This window comes from Cucurbita pepo, chromosome LG18 (genome assembly GCF_002806865.2).
Source record: "Cucurbita pepo subsp. pepo cultivar mu-cu-16 chromosome LG18, ASM280686v2, whole genome shotgun sequence".
In the NCBI taxonomy this organism is placed as follows: domain Eukaryota; kingdom Viridiplantae; phylum Streptophyta; class Magnoliopsida; order Cucurbitales; family Cucurbitaceae; genus Cucurbita; species Cucurbita pepo.
Window position 1 is genome coordinate 3,087,750 of NC_036655.1, and position 19,792 is coordinate 3,107,541.

Genomic DNA, 19,792 nt, shown 5'->3' on the forward strand with positions numbered 1-19,792 from the left:
ATTGTGTAACCCTCTAAGCATTGAGTCAGTAGACAATAATAAAGCACATTCATCTATTTTATCTATTCTTATCTCTTTCACTCTCCCTTTTTCAACAACTTTGGTCTAGAGCCAAGTTCGTTCAACACGAGGGCGAGTGATTACTTTCTTTCACAAAACGGCGAGTGATTACTTTCTTTCACAAAACAAAAATGGCAGTAGCTGGTTTTTCTTCCTCTGCACCGTTGTTACCANTGTGGAGGATTTGCTCTTGGTGCTAGCACGAAAGATGACTCAACATTATGGCATCTCAGATATNTGTTGATGTGTTAGAACCCACAATAGAAGAAAAGAAGAGACTAAGAGAAACCAAGAAAAACGATGTCAAGGCTTTATTCATTATTCAGCAACCAGTTCATGAGACTATCTTTTCACGAATTGCAGCAGCAACCACATCNGAAGGTATGGTTTTCGGATTACCAAGAATTGACTTAACTAATTTATGTGAAGGATGCATTTATGGCAAGCAGACTAGGNTTATTCATTATTCAGCAACCAGTTCATGAGACTATCTTTTCACGAATTGCAGCAGCAACCACATCAAAGCAGGCATGGTCAATTCTACAGAAGGAGTTTCTAGGAGATTCAAAAGTCATGACAGTGAANGTTGGTGCAAACGAAGTCCTTGGGTGGAAGTATATATTTTTTACTATTCATTGATGATTATAGTCGCATGANAGTCATGACAGTGAAATTGCAATCTCTAAGACGTGACTTTGAAACTCTACTCATGACGAATGGCGAATCAATTGCTGATTTTTTGTCAAGAGCAATGGCAATAGTCAGTCAGATGCGTACCTATGGAGAGAANGATAAGTCAGAAACTTTTTAGAAGTTCCAGATTTTTAAAGCTATGGTAGAGAACCAAAGTGGCNTTGTCGCAAAGGTGTTGAGAAGCTTGACTCCAAAGTTTGACCATGTGGTGGCTGCCATAGAAGAAGCTAAGGATCTATCCATACTCTCCGTTGATGAATTGATGGGCTCGCTTCAGGCTCATGAGGCAAGAATCAATAGAGCATCNTCTTCCAAACCAATTTTGGGTAGAAGCCGTAGCAACATCTGTTTGTCTATTAAACATCTCACCAACAAAGGCGGTTATGAATCGAACTCCTTATGAAGCATGACATGGAAGGAAACCATCTGTAAGTCATTTACGAATCTTTGGTTGTGTTGCTTATGCTTTGAAACATCCTCAAATTCATCAAAAGCTTGATGAAAAATCTGAAAAATGCATTTTCATTGGCTATTGTACTCAATCAAAGGCATATAAATTATACAACCCCGTCATTGAAAAGATTTTAGTTAGGAGGGATGTAATATTTAATGAAAACGTGAGTTGGGATTGGAGTAAAGAACAGGACCAGCAAAAGATTACAGTTGAAGTTTCCCCAAATGAAGAGACAAGGGTCAACTCCAGTGCATCTCCTAGTGCCTCCACTGCAACACAAAATGTGTCAAATTCATCATCTTCAGCATCACTAAACAACGATTCTTCTCTTGAAAAACTTTCAGATGAGACACCTCCAAAGAAGTATAAATCTTTAACTGACATATATGCATCATGTCAATTTGCTCTTACTGTTTCAGATCCTATGAATTATGAAGAAGCACCTGAAAAAGAAGATTGGAAGAAAGCCATGGTAGAAGAGATGCAGGCCATTGAGAAAAATGGAACATGGGAGATGGTTGACTTACCAAACGAAAAAAATGCAATCAATTTGAAATGGGTGTTCAAGACAAAATTTGCACCAGATGGAAGCATACAAAAGCATAAGGCCCGTCTTGTAGCAAAAGGGTAATGCACAACAAGGTATAGATTTTGAAGAAACTTTTTCTCTAGTAGCTCGTTTTGAAACTGTAAGAACTATTCTAGCATTAGCAGCAGAATTGCGGTGGTCGGTTTATCAGTTTGATGTTAAGTCAGCATTTCTTAACGGAGATTTACAAGAAGAGGTTTATGTAGCACAACCAGAAGGATTCATAAAGNCGTCAGCATTCATCTATTTTATCTATTCTTATCTCTTTCACTATCCCTTTTTCCAACAATTTTGGTATTAGAGCCAAGTTCGTTCGACACGAGGGCGAGTGATTATTTTCTTTCACAAAACAAAAATGGCAGTANTATTTTACCTATGATCGTTGTTTTCTTTGAGTGTTTTTAAGAACTTAATGTTGAGGAGTTTGCGTGAAATTTCACAATTACCTCTATAGTGTGTGTCCATTAAGAAGTTTGTGANAGATGATGGAGCAGAAATGACAGATGTTAGAAGGTTCAAGAGCTTGGTTGGCGGACTAATTTACTTAACTCACGCACGACCCGACATTACATTTCCTGTTGGTATTATTTCTAAGTTTATGCAACATCCTTCAAAGGTTCATTATGGAGCAGCAAAAAGAGTCTTACGTTACATTGCCGGAACTATGGAGTATGGAATTTGGTATTCTAAATCCTCTAATTTCAAACTATATGGATTCACCGATAGTGATTGGGCAGGATCATTAGATGATAGACGAAGCATTTCAGCCAATGTTTTCACTTTAGGGTCAGGAGTGATCACTTGGAGCTCAAAGAAGCAAGCAATAGTGGCGTTGTCAACGTCAGAAGCAGAATATGTTGCAGCAACTTCAGCAACGAGTCAAGCCATTTGGCTAAGAAGAATGTTAGCTGATCTTCAACAAGAGCAAAAAGGGGCAACAAAGATATTTTGTGATAATAAAGCAACTATTTCTATGACAAAAAACCCAGCGTTTCACAGTAGAACAAAACATATTGAACTTCGACATCACTATATTCGTGATCTTGTTGTAGACGAAGAAATTGTCTTGGAATATTGTAACACCGATGAACAGCTAGCAGACATACTACTTACCAAGGCTTTGTCAAAAGAAAAGTTTTGCTACTTCACACGATTACTTGGTATTTGCAACTTTGAATCAAGGGGGAGTGTTGAGATATGATTCAAAGTATTCAAAATGAAGATATGATTCATAGTAGTTGAGATATGATTCAAATATTCAAACTACCAAGATTTTAGGAGATTTTAGGAGATTTTCAGTAGATTTGAATTTTTCTAGATTTCGATGATTTACTATTTCTGGTCCAGTGTATAAGCTATAAATACTGGACGTCAGCATTCATCTATTTTATCTATTCTTATCTCTTTCACTATCCCTTTTTCCAACATATTTTACCTATGATCGTTGTTTTCTTTGAGTGTTTTTAAGAACTTAATGTTGAGGAGTTTGCGTGAAATTTCACAATTACCTCTATAGTGTGTGTCCATTAAGAAGTTTGTGATAGATTGTTAATTGGGTTTGAAGGGTTGTATATTGAGAATTGTCGGGAAAATCTGGTTTATGAATCTCTTTGATTCATGAATACTTTAGGTACATTTCCCGATTCAGGAGTCTATTAGATTCATTTGGTTCTATCTCACATATTGGTACATTCTCTTATATTGATACTTGAATCATCTTGATTTATGTATGAACATTAATATTGTTCCGATTCATGTATGATAATTAGTATTGCTATGTCTATATAATGTTTCTCTAGTATTGTTTTGAGATGTGGAGCTATTGTCATTTTGTGTTTGCCTAGAGGCAATTGGGAGAAATTTTGTAAGAGAGACTTTGTAGTGTAGGAGTGTGAGAGATGCACCTGTAAACACTTTGGTTAAAGTGATTGGCTTACCACGTGTAGATGTAGGGGAATTTCTTCTCTCCAAACCACGTAAATTTTTGTGTCTCTNCACGATTACTTGGTATTTGCAACTTTGAATCAAGGGGGAGTGTTGAGATATGATTCAAAGTATTCAAAATGAAGATATGATTCATAGTAGTTGAGATATGATTCAAATATTCAAACTACCAAGATTTTAGGAGATTTTAGGAGATTTTCAGTAGATTTGAATTTTTCTAGATTTCGATGATTTACTATTTCTGGTCCAGTGTATAAGCTATAAATACTGGACGTCAGCATTCATCTATTTTATCTATTCTTATCTCTTTCACTATCCCTTTTTCCAACATATTTTACCTATGATCGTTGTTTTCTTTGAGTGTTTTTAAGAACTTAATGTTGAGGAGTTTGCGTGAAATTTCACAATTACCTCTATAGTGTGTGTCCATTAAGAAGTTTGTGATAGATTGTTAATTGGGTTTGAAGGGTTGTATATTGAGAATTGTCGGGAAAATCTGGTTTATGAATCTCTTTGATTCATGAATACTTTAGGTACATTTCCCGATTCAGGAGTCTATTAGATTCATTTGGTTCTATCTCACATATTGGTACATTCTCTTATATTGATACTTGAATCATCTTGATTTATGTATGAACATTAATATTGTTCCGATTCATGTATGATAATTAGTATTGCTATGTCTATATAATGTTTCTCTAGTATTGTTTTGAGATGTGGAGCTATTGTCATTTTGTGTTTGCCTAGAGGCAATTGGGAGAAATTTTGTAAGAGAGACTTTGTAGTGTAGGAGTGTGAGAGATGCACCTGTAAACACTTTGGTTAAAGTGATTGGCTTACCACGTGTAGATGTAGGGGAATTTCTTCTCTCCAAACCACGTAAATTTTTGTGTCTCTTTGTTTAATATATATTTGTGGGTTTGTGAGTAAAATCGATCTTGTTTCCGCTTCCACTACAATAATGGGTATAAGAGAATTTGGTTGTGGCATTTGTGGATTGAAGACATCTTGTTGTATGGGCTAAAACAATCTTCTCATCAATGGTATATTCATGATGGAAAGTAAGTACACTCATAGTCAATTTGACCATTGTATGTATTTTTGGTTCCTTGATGATGGCTTGTTTATCTATTTCATCTTGTATGTTGATGATTTGTCAATTGCTCCCAAGAGATAAGTGGAGATGGATAAGCAACGATTCAATGCTTGTTATCTGTCCACTATGGTTGGTGGAACGGTTTGTTGGCATTCAACATTGCAGTTTACTATTGCATTGTCTACCATCGAAGCAGAGTATACGACAGTCATTGAAGCTTTTAAAGAAGCTGTAATGACCCTAAATTTATACTTACCTAGAGTTGCTATCGTCATCATAATGTAATCATTTTGTATGGAAATAAGCGTTTGAACTTTATCATAAAACATATGTTCGTCTTAAAACACTGTCATGGACTTGAGTGTTTGAAAACATCTTTAAAACTACACATGAAAAATACCAAATGAAATAAATAAGCATTTGATATGAATCCAACAACGGACCCTTTGCATGTACCCGAAGGACCGATTACAAGAAGCAAGGTTAAGAAGATTCAAGAGGCCTATACATTGCATCTTCAAAAGCTAGCTAGTGTACCGGTTTAAACAAGGACTTTTGAGCCCAAAAATCTTTATAGCATTAGCATATCAAATCAAGAAGATAATGGAGTCGCTGATATTGGAAAGTAAGTAGAAGACTTGCCTTTGGCAGTTGAATTACCAATTAAGGAAATTTATGGAAAGTAATTAGAAGACTTGCCTTTAGTGGTTGAATTACCGATTAAGAAAATTTATTAATGTCTTTGCTTCAATTTATATTTAAAGGCGTTTATTAATAGTTTGTATAAATGATTTTCTTCCATTTGTATTTAATAGCATTTATTACCATTTATTAGTGGTTGGTGCTGAACTTTATTTTGTTAGGGTTATCTTTTGGGCCTATTTGAAGGCATGTAATATTCATGTTAGGATTATGGTTGAATACAGAAAAAACCTTTGTGTTTTATTGATAACCTTTTAGTGTTATTCTTTTTCAAACCTTACTTTAGGTTTGATGTTTAAACCAATTCATTGAATTAGTTTTGATCAAGCTAATTCTGGAGTGAATTGTCTTGGTATCTAAGAGTGACCATCATAGATTCCAAGTTCGATCTAAGAGTCATTCATCTTCTAACCAGCTCTTGGTTGGAATCAATCCGTTAAGTTAGCTTTCTCTGTGAGCGTTTTGCAAGGATTCTAGAAGGACCTCTAGCTTTGCAAATTCCAGCATTGTAGGCGCTTATCAGCATTAAAATTGAAAACACCATTTTCTAACCTAAGTCCAAAAAAATAAGTACAGCTACCCCATGCATGTGCCACTGTCTCCTAGGTTGCAATGCCACTGTCAGCCGTACAGAGGAGCCTTGCCTTTGCCTGAAAAATAAAAGTAGCACATAACTTGAGTATTTTAAGAAATACTTAGTAAGCGACCCCCCATCAGTCTATTTTCCTAAGCGAGTAATTTGATGTGTTCTTAATTTTCTACACACGGTTCACAAGTGCGAGTATGAACCCACCAGTCGGTTCGCACACCTCCTGGGACCCTTTCTGATCGAGTGAGCATTCTCTGGTAGTGGTTGATGCCAGCCACCCATTAGGAATAGCAGTCGTCATGGTAGCATTATGACAAACATAATGATCGCTCCCTGCCTTGTAGCATACATGTCCGTACTATCATAAAAGGAGAAGAAGTATCTCCTGATGCATGAACACACGATAATAAATGAGTTCCCAACATTTTTCCTTTTTCATTATCATGTATAACAACCCCTCTAGCGTCTTCCTTCATATCATAACATTTCTACCATAACTTTCTATGAGTATATCAGGGTTGTACATTATGCCAATTTGTCATTTGCATGTCAGTCATATCACATATCATTCATGTTGCACATATGTCATATCATAAAAATTATCATGTCGTCGAACATATCAATTCCACTCGTGGATGTAGGAAAATTTCTTCTCTCTGAACCACATAAATCTTTGTGTCTCTTTATTTAATTTATATTTGTGGGTGTGTGAATACGATCGATCTTGCTTTCGCTTCCGCTACAACAATTAACATTTTGTTTGTGGCATTAGGGTACAATTGTAATAACCCAAAAATGAGAAAAGAAAAGAGGAAAGGAAAATTGTCCCTTGGGTAATTTGAGAAGTTTGGACTTAGGAAGCCCTTTACTTCATTTTATCATCCCACTTGAACCGTTCGAAATTAGTCGGAGAACATTTTCTGATGGCTCCAGGCCAGCATATTGGTTGATCCAACTTCATTTTATCATCCCACTTGAACGGTTCGAAACTAGTCGGAGAATATATTTTCTGATGGCTCCAGGCCAACATATTGGTTGATCCGACTTGGGTCTGATACGTTCATACCATTTCCTACTACTTTCAACTCTTTGGGAGCGTTTAAGGTTATACGACTACCTTTTAGGTATTTAATTCTTTTGGAGTCTAGTTTAAATTATAAAATTAGGTTTAATTAGTTTAAATTATTATGAGTAATTTTAAATTATTTTATGTCAAATTAGGTGAGTCAATTACGAGAGTAGAATGCTAATTTGTAAGTGTGGAACCCATGAGGTAGAATTAAATTTCAGAGAGCAGCGTTAAGCTAGTATCAAGGGGTCATAGTAGCTTCGGCCTAGGCCAGCCAAGTAAGTGGTCTTAGTGGTTGGAAGACTTACCTTATGTATGATGACACGTTTCTAGTGGCCCTTGCACGTGTCATTTATGTTTTATGTCATATGATGATGTGATGATGTGCATGATGATGACATGATGATGATGATCCATGATAACATGATGATGTAAGATGTATAATGATGAGATGACTTAATATGATGATATTTCATATTAAAATGATGTGATGCATTATGACGATGATTTTCCTAAGACACAACCCTAATTAATGTTAATGATGATGAATGTACGAAGGTTAATGCATGCATGTTACTAATGTGTGAATGATGTATAGGTTTGTGGCACAAGAATGATTTAAAGATGAAAATTATAGGGACATCATGCATATTGTGTGTCATATACATCAAGTTACTTCCCCATTTATGATGATGAGTATGAACACGTACACTATGATGATGATGATAATGAACAATTAACACTATCATGCCTTACATCATACTCAGGGGTTTGCTGACATCTAGACGTCCGGCTACGGACAACTAGCCCGACTACGATGGGTCCAGGGGGTGCGGACCGCTTGAGGGTTTACATTCACACGTGTGGGTCGTGTGTAGGAAAGTACTACACATCCAATTTTGTTCGGAATGGAGGCCACCTCTACGATGATTTTAACAATAGGTCCCTCACCATGAGTTGCATGTGTTTGCATTCCCTGACCGAATAGTGGAGGCATTTACTGAATATTTCTTAAAATACTCCAGTTGTGTGCTATTTTAGGTAAAAGCAAGACACTCTGCACACTCACGACCACATCACAAGTAAAGACCATTGCCCATGCATAAAATAGTGATATTTCATTTGATAGACTTTTGGTTAGTATAGAGTGTTTTTACTCTGGAATGTTTTATATTTTTATTTAGCATTTTCTTATATTGTTTTTAAAGGTTTTTGACACGAAAGTACATGTCAATGTTTATGATGAAGTTGCCCGCCAAACCTGAGAAGACGACTCAAGGACTGCAATATTTGCAATGCCATCAACAACACAATTTTACAGCCTACATATGTGGCAAAAACCACGCACAGCACCTTCTTCGCCAACAATTTGATCGGTGTCAAATTCTCATCCTCCCGATTTAAAGAGCGGATTGCCTCCACACAATCAGATTCGATAACGATGCAGTGTATTCATTTCAAAGAAAAGATGACAATGCCTTAAGAATCGCCGTCATGTCAACCTATAGAACCAAAAGGTGCAACCCTCCTCCAAGCCCTCCTCGATCACACGACTCGAGAGCCCATCAATTCAAAGGAATTGTTTTTATTTATTTTATTTGGACATGATGAGATCATGGAGAATAAATTGCCAAAGAAAGGTTGATAATATAATAATAAATGATAGGGGATGAAACATTACTTACAAGGGTGTGGAAACTTCTTTCTAGCGTATGCGTTTCAAAATCATGAGATTGACGACGATACGTAACGGGCCAAAATGGACTATATCTGCTTAAGAGTGGGTTTGGACTGTTACAAATGATATTAGAGTCGGTTACCGGATGATGTGCTAGTGAGGATGTTGCGCCTCCAAGATGGGCAAATTGTGAGATCCCACATTGGTTGAAGAGGGGAACAAAACTGTGAGATTGACGGTGAGACGTAATGGGCCAAAGCGGACAATATCTACTATCAGTGGACTTGAGCTATTACAAATGGTATCAAAGTCAGTCACCGGACGTTGTGCCAGCGAGGATGCTGGGCCTCCAAAGGAGTGGATTGTGAGATCCCACGTCGGTTGGAAAGGGGGAATGAAACATTTTTTATAAGGGTGTGGAAACTTTCCCTATAGACGCGTTTTAAAACCACGAGTCTAAACCTCTCTTTAGTAGACGCATTTTAAAATCGTTAGGCTGATGGTGATACGTAATGGGTCAAAGCGGACAATATCTGTTAGCGGTGGGTCTGGGCTCTTACACCGTCATGGTAAGATTAAAATAAATAAAAATAATTTAATTCCCTTATATATGTAACCCATAAAGAAACATATATGACCATCAAGCTTGATTCATGCCTGAATTTTATCATATAGTATTGGTTCATGCTTTATCTTATTAATTATTTGATTCTTTGATTTGCTACTAAGCTGGTTTATTAAATGGTTGTTTTATTTTATTATTTCTTAGGGAACCATGTAGATTTATTTATCATAAGAAAACAAAGAACAGAATTTTCTTATGGAGATAACGCATAAAGAATCAAAAAAGAAATTATTGAAGATAAGAATCGCAAAAGATTATAATAAAAGGAAAGAGGATCATATGCAACAATCTTATCCTCTAAATACGGTGAAGATCCTTCAAAAGAATGCTCTATAAAGCTTGATTCATGCTTCAATTTTGAGACAGGGTTGATCCATGTTTTTGTTCCTTTTGACTTGCCATTAATGAATTATTTGTGACGTTCGTTGACTTGATTGTTTAGTGACGAAGTATATAGTGAGTGTATTTTTGTTAATTTTTCATTTATATATTCAAACTTTGTTATATTTAGACTATGCTTGCATCTTCAACATTTATTTGTAGTAAAGTTGATCAAAAGGATAGAGAATAAGGGTGTGGGTTGTTGCCATAAGATTAAAATAGATAGATAGGGGAGAGGTATTGGGTATCAATGAGGGGGATCAGGCGTTTGTCCATGGTGATTCACAAATGTTCCCCAATGCTCCAATGTGTCCGTATATGAAGAAAGAGAGATTGGATAGTGAAAGATGTTGATTAGAGAATGTGATGGATTTGACGGTCGAGAGGAAAATAGTTATTCGATACCCGAGTAATAATCTTACTTTTCTAGACTTAGATACACTAGAATTGTTACTATATACTTATTTGACTGACCTGATTTTCAAGATTTCGAATTTCATGTTGGGACCTAATGATAAAATGAAAAGAAACTAAATTAAAAAATATAATAAAATAAAAGGTGAAAATTGATAAATTTTAAATTGAAATAAAGACAATAACACCAAAATTAAATACAAAATCAATTTTAGTTATAGGATAATGCTCTTCAAATGTATTCTTCAAATGTATTACAAGGGAGGAAGATGAGTTTGGGAGATAATTACAAAATAAAGTACAAAAAAACACAAATGCTCTTCAAATGTATTACAAGGGAGGAAGATGAGTTTGGGAGATAATTACAAAATAAAGTACAAAAAAACACAAATAAAAGGATGGACTAATGCTTCAGAACGACTCCCTCTGTGATCGATAGCTCGCAAACACTACTTCACCTCAACTAGCAACCTGCAAATACCTGATAAAAAAAAGAAAAGAGAAAGGAGCGAGTATAAAAATAATAAAAAACAACCTACTTATAGGATCTCATCAGATCATTATGCTAAAGGTATCCACGAGCTTTACTTCGAGCTCTGAGAAGTTTGAGCCTAGTCTCTACAACTATCTAAGATTGAGCCTAGTCTCTACAACTATCTAAGAATCTGGGATGTCTCGAAGTTTTGAGTTGTACGTTAGCTGCTTACGAACCCACTCTTGGTATGGAGGAGGTGGTTCACCCATTTCATGTGTCGCAGGTCTTCTGGCTGAACTACTTTTTTATTCTTAGATTTAAGGTAGCTTGCTTTTCCTAAGCAATGTGAAAAGGGTGTCCTAGGTTGAGGCACTACCTTGTAAAATTCTCTCTCTAGTTGGGACATTATGGTGTGTGCTAACCTACTCACATGACCATCTAGTCAGCTAAGGTTGGAGGAGCGACCCCCCTATGCTTACCAACTACTAAGACTACCTGCATAATCTCACGTCCCCACATAGGACGAATTTGCTGTGTAGGATAATCTAATTGAACTGTCGGTTACACAACCCTAACCGGCCTAAGCCTGGCTCAACGATATTTGTACCAGAGTAGAAAGGGAAGTGGAAGCTCTGTTGACACTATATCAATTGTTAACGACCTAGAGGCCACCTTTGTCATTCTTGAATGCCGTGGAGGACTACTAGTTTGTTAGGGATATCTAGGCTGTTTAAAACTTGTCTCTTGTTTTCAAAACGTCTAGAATCAACTCCTCATGCTAATCCACTCTCTAGGTGCTCATAGGTCTTTCCTTCAGATCACCGCTCACGATCCTTGGGTGTAGTATCTATTGGAAACATACTGACTTGGGTCAACATGTAAATCACTCTATTTGTAGCACCGTAATTAGATCTAGACCCTAGTGCTCTCAGACTAAGAAAGCCTCAAAGAATTGGACCGAAGTACCGAAGAGACAAAAGTTCGCGTTAAGCCACGTAATCGCCCTAGGAATCCAATGGACCTTCTCAACTCCTAAATATGACCAAGATGCCTTTTAGAATATGCATACTATGCTCTAGGTAATTTCGTGAGCGACGATCTAGGACATTACATCTTTAATAGACACTACACTCTAGGATCGTGAGCGGCGATCAGAGAAATAGACCTGTGTGCACCTAGAGATTGGATTAGCTTGAAGAGTTGGTTTTAAATGTCTTGGAAACAAGAGACAAGTTTTAAATTACCTAGATGTCCCTAAGAACCTAGTAGTCCTCCACGGCATCAAAGAATGACAAAGTAGCCTCTAGGCCGTTAATAGTTGGTACAATGTCAATAGAGCTTCTACTGTCATTTCTACTTCGGTACTAGTACTGTCGAGCCAGGTCTAAGTTGGTTAGATTTGTGTGACCGACAGTTTAATTGGACTATCTTGCACATCATATACGTCTTAAGAGGGGACGTGTGATTACGTTGGTAGTCTTAGTAGCTGGCAAGCACAAGGGGGTCGATCCCCCCAACCTTGGGTGACTTTATGGTTATGTAGGTCGGGTTTGTCCGCGAACCTTCCATGAATGATAAGAGTAAGCTATCACACACCCTAATATCCACACTAGAGAGAGTTACACGAGGTAGCGCCTCAACCCAAGACACCGGTTTCACACTGAGTATGCAAAGCAGGCTACCTAAATCTAAGAATAGAAAAGTAGTTCACTCTAGAGATAGAAATTTTTCACCTAGAAGACCTACCTGTAACGCAAGAAAGGAGTGAACCACCTCCTCTATACCGAGAGTGGACCTGTAAGCCACCAAAGTACCAATTGGAACTTGAACCTTATATGCTAAGATAGCACTAGAGACTAGGCTTAAACTTACTTACACCAGAAGCCAAATGCGCTTCTCTACTTACACGTGTCCTTAGCGCTTCCAGATGCGTTATCCACCCGATCTTGCGATGAGGGTCTCTTTGGTTGCCTCAACTTGCGTGAGACCCAAATTCCAATGAAGAAATTCGATTCAAACTATTTTCTTTATATTTTGGTATCTTCTTGCACAAAGCTCGAATCGAATTGATTCCTTCACCAAAAGTTGTTGAGCTTTTTGCCCATCTTTACAAATGTATTTTTCTTATAATTTTTTTGGACAATCACAAACTAGAGTATTGAATCCTTGCCAAATTTGTTCATGGAATCTGTTGGAATCACACCTAAGGTAACATATCCAAATTTAAGTTTTTAACTCTGAAGATTACTATCAAAATTTAAGTTTCTAACTCTCAAGATTACTCTCAGGTCTAGAGGAAGCCGAATCTAAATACTCATCGACCACAACCACATCCAATCAAATGAAAATTAAAAGCTCAAAATTTCAAATTGAAAAAAAAAAAAAAGTAAATTAATCTTTCATAAAACTCAAGACATTACATCAGCTAGTAAATCAAATTAAAAGAAAAGAAAACCCGTTTACAAAAAGACAAAAGAATCGAATCTATAAAGTATTAGAAAAAAAAAAAAATAAAAAAAAAAAATAGAAACAAAAAAACAAATAAAAAAACATATACAAACACATATGGCTAGAATTAAATACACCTCTTGACCTGAAACCTTATAAAAAGGAGGGAACGGCATGGTATAGTTCCACCACAAGCAACCAAGAACCCTTTCATCTGAAACCCTCTCCAAACCCTTCTCTTGAGGCTCAATGGCTAAAGGTAAATGAACTTGCTTCATTTCTTTTTCTTCCTCCAACCTCAAAATTTTTAGAACGTTTAGATCATCGTCATATTCGTTCTAGATCCCAATTTTCATCCAAAGTTCAAAAGAAAACGTTCTAATATAAGGGTATTGAACGTTCGATATCGATACGAGTGAATTGGTGACAAAAAGTCTCGATAGCAAACCAAACCAAACTCAGTGATGGGTTTGAAAGATTGTTATATTGTGTTCTTCCCTAAACTTTGTGCTTCTTGTGTTTGCAGTTGTCAATAACCAAATCCAGCCTATCAACATGATCAGGCGAGGCAACTTTCCTATAGACTTCGTATTTGGCACAGCATCTTCAGCTTACCAGGTTGAGTAAAAGTTGGATATACAAATAATAATAAATTAAGAACAAAGAATGAGTATTGATTTGTTATGGTTTTTTCAGTATGAAGGTGCTGCCTTTAGGTATGGCAAAGGGCCAAGTACATGGGATACCTACACTCACAAATATCCAGGTCTTTCTCTCACAAAATTGCTTATTTTTTTTTGAATTGCACACTGAATTATGGCTCTCAACGTTGTTTATTTGTTTGATTTCAGAGAGAATTGCGGATCGTAGCAATGGAGATGTAACTGTTGATCAGTATCATCGCTATAAGGTGAGTAAAATGGGAAGAAATAAATAGTGTCATAGGAATGGGTTGGGAAAGCTCATCTGGGTACTCGTTTAACGATTCTTAAATATAGATCCCAACTCGGAACTAAGCCAATCTTAAACTCGATTTGGTAACTTTTTGTGAGATCCCACTAGAGAGGAACGAGTGTCAGTGAGGACGTTGGCCTCCAAGATGAAGTGGATTGTGAGATCCCACAGCGATTGGAAAGGAGAACGAAACATTTCTTATAAATGTGTAGAAACTTCTCCCTAGTAGACGCGTTTTAGAATCGTGAAGCTGACGGAAATACGTAACGGGTCAAAGTGGATAATATCTGCTAACGGTGGACTTGAGCAGTTACAAATGGTATCAGAGCTAGACACTGGGTGGAGTGCTAGTGAGGACACTAGCCCCAAGGGGGTGAATTGCGAGATCTCACATCAGTTGGAGAGTAACAAAACATTCCTCATAAGGGTGTGAGAACCTCTCCTTAGTAGACGAGTTTTAAAACCGTGAAGCAGACGACGATACGTAACGGGCAAAAGTGGATAATATTTGATAGCGGTCGAGTTGAGGTAGTTACAGATAGCTTCTTTTAAAAGCACTTTACTTTACTAATTGGCCATCAAGACTAATGCTATAAACTGATTGTTATGCAAATATATTAGGTATAATTAGCTAATAATTGTTGACAATGCAGGAAGACGTTGCCCTCATGAGGAGTATAGGTTTTGATGTTCATAGATTGTCGATCTCTTGGTCCAGAATTTTGCCTAGTAAGGAATTAAAAGATGAACAAACCCAATCTCAAAACTCTACTTTAATATACATTTTGGAAGCTTAACTTTATAAACATTAATCTTCTTCTCAGCGGGAAAGATTAGTGGGGGTATGAACAAAGATGGAATACAGTACTACCATAATCTCATCGATGAAATGCTTAAATATGGTGGGTTCTTCTATTATTTATTTAATCTCAATGATTATTATAAGCAAGTTTTATTAATCTCAAAATGGGTCATATAATTTCGATTTGTAGGCATCCAACCTTATGTCACACTTTTTCATTGGGATGTTCCTCAAGCTTTAGAAACCGAGTATGGTGGCTTCTTGGATCGTCAAATTGTGTAAGTAAATTTTTATGAGATTATCATATAAAATATAAAGGTTAAAGAATTTTGATGAGTGAATTTGAAAAAGGGTTATTTTTCTAAAATATCGACCATAACTGAGTGATTTCACATCGATTTGGAACCAGAACGAAACATTATTTATGAGAGTGTGAAAATCTCTCCGATACATTTTAAAATTTTTGAAGGGAAGCCCGAAAGAGAAAACCCGAAGAGCACGATATCTGTTAGCGGTGGACTTGGAGGGTTACAAATGGTATTAGAGCCATACACCGGACGAGGAGGTTGAGCCTCGAGGGGAGGGGGTGGACACAAGGCAGTGTGCCAGCGAAGAAGCTGAGCCCCGAAAGGGAGTGGACACGAGGCGGAGTGACCATGGAGGAGGTTGAGGTCTGAAGAGGGGATGGACACGAGGCAGTGTGCCAGAAAGAATACTGGGCCCCGAAGGGGTAGATTGGGGGGTCCCATATCAATTGAAGAAACAAACGAGTCTCAGTGAGGACCCTAGGCCCCTGAAAGGTGTGAGACACCATATCAGTTCGAAAGGGGTGAATTGTGAGATCCCACATCGGTTGGGGAGGAGAACAATACGAAACCTCTATCTAGCATACGCGTTTTAAAAACTTTGAGGGAAAGTCCGAAAAAGACAATATATGAGGGGAATTCCGAAAAGGATAATATCTTCCCGTGGTAAGCTTGGACCGTTACAAAAACAAAATTTTAAAAGTCGATTTTAAAATGGTAAGAATGTGGCCAACATTTTTGTCTAAGTGCACTATAAATTTACCCTAAGGAAATTATTTGCAGAGATCATTTTCGGGACTTCGCTGATCTTTGTTTCAAATTGTTTGGTGGAAAAGTGAAGCATTGGATAACCTTGAATGAACAGTACATCTTCACCTTCAAAAGTTATGTAATGGCAGAATACGCACCCGGTAGAGGCGCAGAATGGGATCCATGTCGCTATCTTGCTGGTAATTCCGGCACCGAGCCATACATTGTTGGTCACAACCTAATTCTTGCACACGCTGCGGCTGTCAATGTTTACAAGACCAAATATCAGGTTCTCTTTGCTCTATTCTTTTGTTGGTCAATAAAGTTTAAGTTTGGAGGTAATGTTTATATCTCTTTGAACCCCTTCTCAAATTAAATGGTACTCTTAGGCAGACCAAAAGGGTTTGATTGGCATCACATTGGAATCAACATGGTATGTGCCATATTCAGATTCTGAGGCGGATAGAAGAGCTAGAGATCGGGCTTTTGATTTTTCACTTGGTTGGTGAGTACACTAATACCTTTAGGAATCCATTACTAAGATCATAACTCTTTCTATTCAATCCTTATGAACAAATTCAATGATTTAGGTTCTTGCATCCACTCGTTTATGGCGATTATCCACAGAGCATGAGAACTTTGGTGGGGAGGAGGTTGCCCATATTCCCAAAGGAAGCAAGCATGTCCATCATAAACTCCTTTGATTTCCTTGGCATAAATTATTACACAGCTAATTATGCAAAAGACAATCCCAGCAACGTTTATCCAGGCCAAAGCTACTTGAATGATATTCATGCAACTCTTTCAAGTATGTACTCAAACCAAAACCTTACATTTTTAAAACTTAGCTACAAACAAAACTTATAATTTCGTCACACTCGGGTTTTATTTTAAAAGTTGCAGTATTACTCTAATCTTTCGTATGTTTTAAAACTATCTCTAGAGTAAATTTTTTTTTGAAATTTAGGATGATATTTGAGGTGTTTGAAGGTGACGTGCAATGGTGTGGCAATTTTTTACCGAGTCTCAATTTCTATTTCTGATCACTAACCTGTCGTTTTAAATCTCAGTTCTTGTATAATATTCTAATAAATTTCTACTTTAATGATAGTCTTCCATAATTAAAGGTAACATTAAATCTTATACAAAGTTTATGATATAAGTTGATATTTACCCTCATCTATAATATGATAAAGTGTTTATCTAGGAATACAATTTTCAAAAGTATCCCAAATATACTTTTAAGTTCATCTATACTTAATTAGCGTTTCTTTCTCATATGACATATCTATTCTATAACTTAACTTGTATAATATCTTTGTATGATAGCTGATCGTGACGGGGTTCCAATTGGTCCAAAGGTAATTTGTGTTCAAACGTCCTTCGATAATGAACTATAACAATAATAGTGTGCAAATTATTCTTTGGATGTGCTCTTTCAAGTCTAAAATTAATCTAATACTTTTGTGTTAATAATGGTGTAGGTAGACCCATCATCTTGGCTAGCTGTTTATCCAAAAGGATTGAAAGGAGTGCTGACATATGTAAAGAATAATTATAAGAATCCAATTATTTACATCACAGAAAATGGTAGGAAAACAACTTTATAATTTAATCATATGAAGATATGAAGATGAATATAGTGATTTGATTAATTAAATTTTACAATTGCAGGATATCTCGACTTTGATACCCACCGTGCTCATGATTTAATACGAGACAAGGGTAGAATCAAATATTTTAATGACCATCTCTATTATCTTAACGAAGCAATGAAGTAAGTACTAAGTCAAAAATTAAACTACTAATAAATCACTTTTTTAGCTTATTTATCATTTTGGAAAATGTTGTAGAGATGGTGTAAGGGTACGTGGCTACTTTGCATGGTCATTATTGGACAACTTTGAATGGGCAAGTGGATACACTATACGCTTTGGTATCACCTATATTGATTTCAAGCACAATTTGATGAGAATGCCAAAAGACTCGGCAAGATGGTTCCACAACTTTCTAACGTCTTTTAAATGATATACTAACCTTCCATACTATATTGTATGCACTATTATCATTTTGTATTTTGTTATTGCACCCTTCTAGAGCAAAATAAATTGTAATAACAAATGCATTTATTTAACTTTATGTTTTCTATTGATGGTATGAAATAAAATATTTTTCTCGTCTCATTTCTTGCTCCCTCACTTTGGTTCTTTTTTTAATCTTCTTTTGCTCTTATTCAATTCGATTTTATCCGATTTTGATATTAACCCTAATATGACTTCAATTAGCCCCAATTTGACGAAATTCAAGAAACTCGGGGCATCGAATGTGTAGGAATGGATCAGTTAGGCACATACGAACAAGTAAATAACCACATGAATTTATTTCGAATAAGACTTGTAGAGATCGCTAGACTATTCTAGCATGCAAGCATGAATTGCCTTATATAGCTAGAGAATGCATGATTAGAAAATTTAAATGAACTGATTCATGAGTATAATATATGTGTTATGTGTGAATGACTAAAATGTTCCTCAAAAGAAAACTTAGAACTTTCACTCTACAGAAGAATTACACTACGCCAAGAGCTCGGATATGAGTTTAATAACATGATTCAGGTGAAAAGGATTTATATCCCTCTATGAGAATGCACAAATGAACCAAGTTAATAATAAAGCACTAGAGTTAGTATGATTTCTTGATTGCGAGTCAATAAGTACTTGATTTACTTTTTAAAAAATCTAACTTGTGAAGTAAATTTAGGAGATAATAACTTATGGAGCAAGCTTAAGAGATTTAATATGTGTAGCACATTTAGGAGGTAAGAAAATCGAAAAATATTGTAATTGAAGTTGTTTTAAAAAAAAATCTAGATCATGTTCAAATTCTATCTCAAGTTTTGGAAAAAAAAAAAATATATGTGAAGGGTTTAAGTTTGATTGTAGAAAAATTATCGTTTGAATGTTTTAATTAGAAGTTCGAACACTTTTAGTTGTTAGTCAAGAATTCTTTAATGTATATGGCATGTTCCTATAGTCTCGAGTTAATTTAATTTTGAAATGGAAAGTTCGAACCTTTAAATTCTTGGTTGATGTATATCTCATCTTAGCTAGTTGAGTTAAGCACAAATGTAGCTACTCCAAATTTTTTTTATTGAAATCAAGGTCGTCACTACATGCATAAGATATCATATCTATAATACACCGAAAAAATTATTTAAAATATTTTATTATGAAAACCCTTTTATCGTAGGTACAATAGTTTAGAGAGAAAATCTCATTTTATTATAAAAACCCATCATTAAAATCCGTCCAAATGTAACTGTCGTAGGTACAATCGTGTAGAGAACAAATCTTCTTTTATCTGACAAAAGAAAAAAAAAAGATTCATATAAAACATGTCCGTTCAAACTATGAAGTTACACCAATACAACATTGTTTGCCCAAAGTTCACTTTGAACCACCAGTTGAATTGGCCTTTCCAATCTGCAACGTACTCATCCAAATCATCATTTCTCGATTTAAAACGAGTTCGTTCTGATCTACAAATTTTCTTAAGAAAAAAATTCAAAATATCAAAATTCTTGATTTTATAGAAAAATATCACCAAAAGAAAAAAAAAAGTAAAATAGGAAATACACCAAAACCAAATTAAAACCTAAAAATAATGGTACTTTGAACATAGAAAAAGTTAGAAATTTTGCCCAAAAACTATATGAACTCAAATCAAACTCAAATTAGATTATAATATAAAACACAAAAACGTTA

The 19,792-nt window shown here is 35.9% G+C and overlaps 1 protein-coding gene across 1 annotated transcript; it reads left to right on the forward strand.

Annotated features, from left to right (window-relative positions):
• The first annotated feature begins 13,387 nt into the window (after nt 1–13,387).
• LOC111780505 (beta-glucosidase 12-like) lies at nt 13,388–18,208 on the forward strand. Its single transcript, XM_023660931.1, has 14 exons — nt 13,388–13,476; nt 13,744–13,835; nt 13,914–13,983; nt 14,069–14,127; nt 14,825–14,900; nt 14,996–15,073; nt 15,164–15,251; nt 16,062–16,317; nt 16,418–16,533; nt 16,619–16,836; nt 17,358–17,389; nt 17,513–17,618; nt 17,703–17,805; nt 17,882–18,208. Exons 1-14 carry the CDS (start codon nt 13,467–13,469, stop codon nt 18,054–18,056), a joined length of 1,479 nt encoding a protein of 492 aa, XP_023516699.1. The 5' UTR covers nt 13,388–13,466; the 3' UTR covers nt 18,057–18,208.
• The last annotated feature ends 1,584 nt before the right edge of the window (nt 18,209–19,792 follow it).

Coding starts and splice junctions, on each gene's coding strand:
- LOC111780505 (XM_023660931.1), top strand. Junction 16,534..16,618: donor TTTGATTTTTCACTTGGTTG/GTGAGTACACTA, acceptor TCAATGATTTAG/GTTCTTGCATCCACTCGTTT. Junction 17,806..17,881: donor TATCTTAACGAAGCAATGAA/GTAAGTACTAAG, acceptor AAAATGTTGTAG/AGATGGTGTAAGGGTACGTG.